At 40.9% G+C, this 4647-nt stretch overlaps 1 protein-coding gene across 1 annotated transcript; it reads right to left on the bottom strand.

Moving 5' to 3' along the window:
* Positions 1-490: 490 nt before the first annotated feature.
* LOC120935643 (tigger transposable element-derived protein 1-like) lies at positions 491-2095 on the bottom strand. The gene has a single exon (XM_040347695.1). The coding sequence runs from the start codon at positions 2093-2095 to the stop codon at positions 491-493; it is 1605 nt and encodes a 534-aa protein (XP_040203629.1).
* Positions 2096-4647: the final 2552 nt, after the last annotated feature.

Here is a 4647-nt window from a genome sequence, read left to right as displayed (position 1 = left end):
CACCCGGCAGGCATGGAGTCTGCGGGACCCGTGGTCACACTCACGGTACTCGCGTGCAACATGGAGCTTTAAAGGGGAGGTACAGGTACGTCCATATGCGCAGCCGTGCCATTCTGCCGACGTAAATAGTCATACAGCGGTCGGCAAGGGGTTAAAGAACTGGCAACTTTTTCAACAACCTCTCTTTAGGGAAATCCTCTCTTAAAAAAGTTTTCACTTTATCCCAGTACAGTTTTACCTCGGTTCACAAACTTAATTTGTGAACTGACTCTGGTCGCGAACCGAATTGGTCGCGAACCGAGGCACATTTTCCCATAGGGTTCAATGTAAATCCGGTTAATCCGTGCTGACCTTTTTTTGGGGTTTTTTGAAGCACAAAAATATGAAACAAATTACAATACACATTAGTACAGTATAGTAATGTATAAAGAGAGGACACTAACCTTGCTTGAGATGACTTCTGGCATGGAGCAAGGCAGGTGGGAGGCAGTTATTGTTTGGAGGGAGAGTCCCCCTCCATAAGGACATCAGGGGGATCTCCTTCAGGGGTTTCCTCTCTCCTTTGTCTCCTAGCTGCAGGCTCAGTTTTGCTAAAAAATCTGTCCAATGTCACTTGTCTCTTCCTGCGCTGCATAACCCTCCGGAGATGAGAGACCACATTATCATTCATGAGATTTAACACTCTGTTCACGACAGTTATGTTGGGGTGGTGCTTTTCAAAAAAATCATGGCACTCATTCCATTTTTGCATAATGGATTTTATGGCATCACTGCTAACCTCCTCCCTTTCTTCCTCTTCCTCAGTGGAATGCTCCTCAAGAAGTGCCTTCTGCTGCTCACTGTGGAGTTCAGAAAGTTCTTCCGTGGTCAGCTCTTCCCTATGTTCCTCAACAAGCTCTTCCACATCAGCACCATCAACGTCCAGACCCATACTCTTGCCCATGGACACAATTTCCTCCACTACCTCTGCATCAGGCCCTTCAAAGTCATGTTCACGTTCAGCGACACATTCTGGCCACAGTTTCCTCCAGGCTGAATTTAGGGTTCGGGGAGTGACCTCTTCCCAGGCTTTGTCAATGAGGTTAATGCAGTGGGCAACATTAAAATGTTTCTTCCAGAAGTCTTTCAAAGTCAAGGACGTCTCTTCACTGACATTAAAACACCTAGTGAAGAGCGCCTTTGTGTACAGCTTCTTGAAGTTGCAGATGACTTGCTGGTCCATGGGCTGCAGAAGTGGTGTTGTGTTGGGGGGGAGGAACTTTACCTTGATGAAGTCATACTCAGCATCCATATCATCCACCAAGGCTGGAGGGTGTTCCGGGGCATTGTCCATCAGAAAAAGGCACCTTTCAGGATATTTTCTGACCGTGGGTGCAAACACCTTGTGCAGCCATTCCATAAACAATTGCCTTGTGACCCAAGCTTTGGCATTGGCTCTCCACATGACGGGCAGTCTGGCCTTGTTCACATTTTGTTCTCTAAATGCACGAGGGGTCTGAGAATGGTACACCAGTAGTGGTTTAATTTTCAGATCGGCGCTTGCGTTGGCACACAGCAAAAGGGTCAATCTGTCCTTCATGGGCTTGTGCCCTGGTAGTGCCTTTTCCTCCTGTGTGATATAGGTTCTGTTCGGCATTTTTTTCCAGAAGAGCCCTGTTTCATCACAGTTGAACACTTGTTGAGGGACGTATCCTTCTGTCTTCATGAATTCCGCAAAGTCTAACTTGTAGGCTTCTGCTGCGGCCTTGTCAGAACTGGAATCCTCACCATGTCTAATCACACTGTGGATGCCACTTCTCCTGCAGAATTTTTCAAACCACCCCCTACTGGCTTTAAATTCGTCACATGCTGCACTTGTAGAGGGACTTCTTTGCAGTAAATCACTGTGCAATTTCCTGGCTTTCTCACAGATCATAGCTTCACTAACGCTATCACCTGCCAGCTGTTTCTCATTCAACCACACAAACAAAAGTTTTTCCACCTCTTCCAGCACTTGTGTCCTCTGCTTGGTTAACATTGTTACTCCTTTTGCAACATCAGCTCCTTTGATGGCGGCTTTGTTTTTCAGAATAGTCGAGATTGTTGACTTTGCCATTTTGTACTCCGAGGCCAGATCAGTCACACGAATACCACGGTCATGCTTTTCTATAATTTCCTTCTTCAGCTCAATGGTTATTTTCTTCACAACCTTGCTGTCACCTTTACTACTGCTCTGCACTTTCTTTTTGCCACCATGCTTGCGCTGCACATTCTTGTCACCTGCATTTCCACTTTGCACATTATCACTTGCATTTCCACTTTGCACATTGTCACCTGCATTGCTGTTCTTGTCACCTTCATTGCTGCTCCGCACTTTCTTCTTTCCACTATGCTTCTTGGGAGCCATATTGGATGTCCGGTGAACTGTACAATACAGCAAGGACTGTACTGTAGTACAGTACAGTACTGTATGTGCTAAAAAGCACACCAAAAATCAAAAAATCACTTAAAATGTTTGCAGAGTATTCACAGTACTTCTTTCTGTGTGTCTTCTTCTCTCCACGGTCTTCCTACAGGAAGTCACGACCATGTGACAGCCTGGAAATAGCATTAAAATGGCCGCGGCTCCTGTTCGTGAACCAAGGCGGAGTTCGTGAACTGGAAAATATTTTTATGAACTTTTCTGTTCGTGAACCGAGTTGTTCGTGAACATAAGCGTTTGTGAACCGAGGTATCACTGTACTTGTAATAATTAAAATTTTTGATTACTAGGACAAATAAAAAGAGGGCGAATCTCACTAGTGTGTACACAGAAAAAATAAATTTGTCAGGGTTGCTAACCCTTACCTAATCTATCCAAAACGAAACAAAGGAGTTTTGTCTTAGCTACAGTACAATATAATCTCTACCAAAACTATGAATATATAAAAAATATTGTACAGAAATGACATTTTTGACAAATGTGTCCCTATGTATCTACAAACAAGAAGGCTGGCTTGATGATAACAACACGTTTTCAGTTTAAAAGTTCTTCAGAAATCAGATTAACTTGTGCAATGTCAGTCTCTAATCAGACCCAGCACGCCCTTTTGTAGGTCTCAAGACTCATGCTCTGATTCAGTAAATGGCCAGTTTGAGTCAGACAGGGATAGACGTTGCTGTGATCTCTCTCATTCAAGCCTGCTGAGACAGACATGCTTTTCTTTCCTTACAAGTGGTGGGAGAGCTTTATAGTACAGTTTGATCACACCAGGCATTCAAATCACACCTTGCACTTCACAATGAGCAGTCTTTCACAATTATGGTCAGCTATGGCAGAGTTCTGTTCAACCATCAGCAGCAGCCAAGCCTTTCCCCCACACACCTGCCTGATCCAGACAACTCTCTCCTCTTTCCTGACAAGTCTGCAGATCCCTTCCCCTTGCTCTGTTGCACCAGCCAGTCACCAGTAATGGCTGCACACTGCACTGGAGACACTCTATAGATGAGTATTGCAAAATGCTGTCCTTATAGATGGCTGCTGCACTTCTGCAAAAATGAATATTCAGTTTAACCCTGTCCACACTGCAGAATGATAATACAGCTGCAACAAAAGAAAAGACACAACACCTTATCCGTTCTTTTGTGTCTCTATTTGCAACTAGAATTTACATATACTGTAACAGCAGTTCTGGTCGCCTCATCCGACATCTGTGATGACACCATTGCATTCTGGCTCTATCAGGCCAAAATTGAATTACTGTATTTGCTGGCGTATAAGACTACCTTTTACACTTAAAAAAAAATGGTCAAAAAGCAGGAGTCGTATTATACGCCAGGTCAGCTGCTCAGATGCCTACTGGATGTGCGGTAATACTGTATGTATCTTCGGCTACATACAGTATATACCGCTTAGCCAATCCTGGTGAGCGATGTATGCAAATAAATACAAAGCCTGCTCAGATTATACGTAGACATGTGCACTGCCGAAAAATTCGTTTTTTTCATTTGTTATTTTCGTTTTTTTTTCGTAAATTCGGTAAATGCGAAAAATTATTTTTTTCCGTTTTTGTTTCATTCTTTTTTTTTTTTTTTCGTAAATTCTGAAATTTCGAAAAAAAACATTTTTTTTCGTTTTATTCTTTATTTTGCTTTTTTCGTAAATTCGTAAATTCTGGAAATTTTCGGATTTCCGAAAAAGCAAAAAACGAATGAAACAAAAAAAACTAATGAAACGGAAAAGAAAAAAAAAGAATTTTCGGAAATTCGGAAATTTACGAATTTTCGAATTTCGAATTTTTCAATTTTCGAAATTTCGAATTTTTGACATTTCGAATTTTTCAATTTTCGAAATTTCGAATTTTTCGAAATTTTGAATTTTCGAATTTTTCAGTTTTCGAATTTTTAAATTTTTTAATTTCGAATTTTTCAATTTTTCAATTTCGAATTTTTCAATTTTCGAATTTTTCGAAATTTCGTATTTTCGAAGTTTCGTATTTTTCGAAATACGAAAATTCGGAAATACGAAAATATTCGGAAATACAAAATTTCGAAAATTGAAAAATTTCAAAATTTCGAAAATTGAAAAATTTCAAAATTTCGAAAATTGAAAAATGCGAAATTTCGAAAATTGAAAAATTCGGAAATACGAAAATTTCGAAAATTGAAAAATTCGAAATTTGATTTTTT

This window comes from Rana temporaria, chromosome 4, assembly GCF_905171775.1.
Source record: "Rana temporaria chromosome 4, aRanTem1.1, whole genome shotgun sequence".
Lineage (NCBI taxonomy): Eukaryota > Metazoa > Chordata > Amphibia > Anura > Ranidae > Rana > Rana temporaria.
This window is presented reverse-complemented; position numbering and strand designations above follow the sequence as displayed.

What these genes read in the sequence shown, in the direction of transcription:
- LOC120935643 (XM_040347695.1), bottom strand. Translation starts at nt 2,095, where the DNA reads ATGGCAAAGTCAACAATCTCGACTATTCTGAAAAACAAAGCCGCCATC.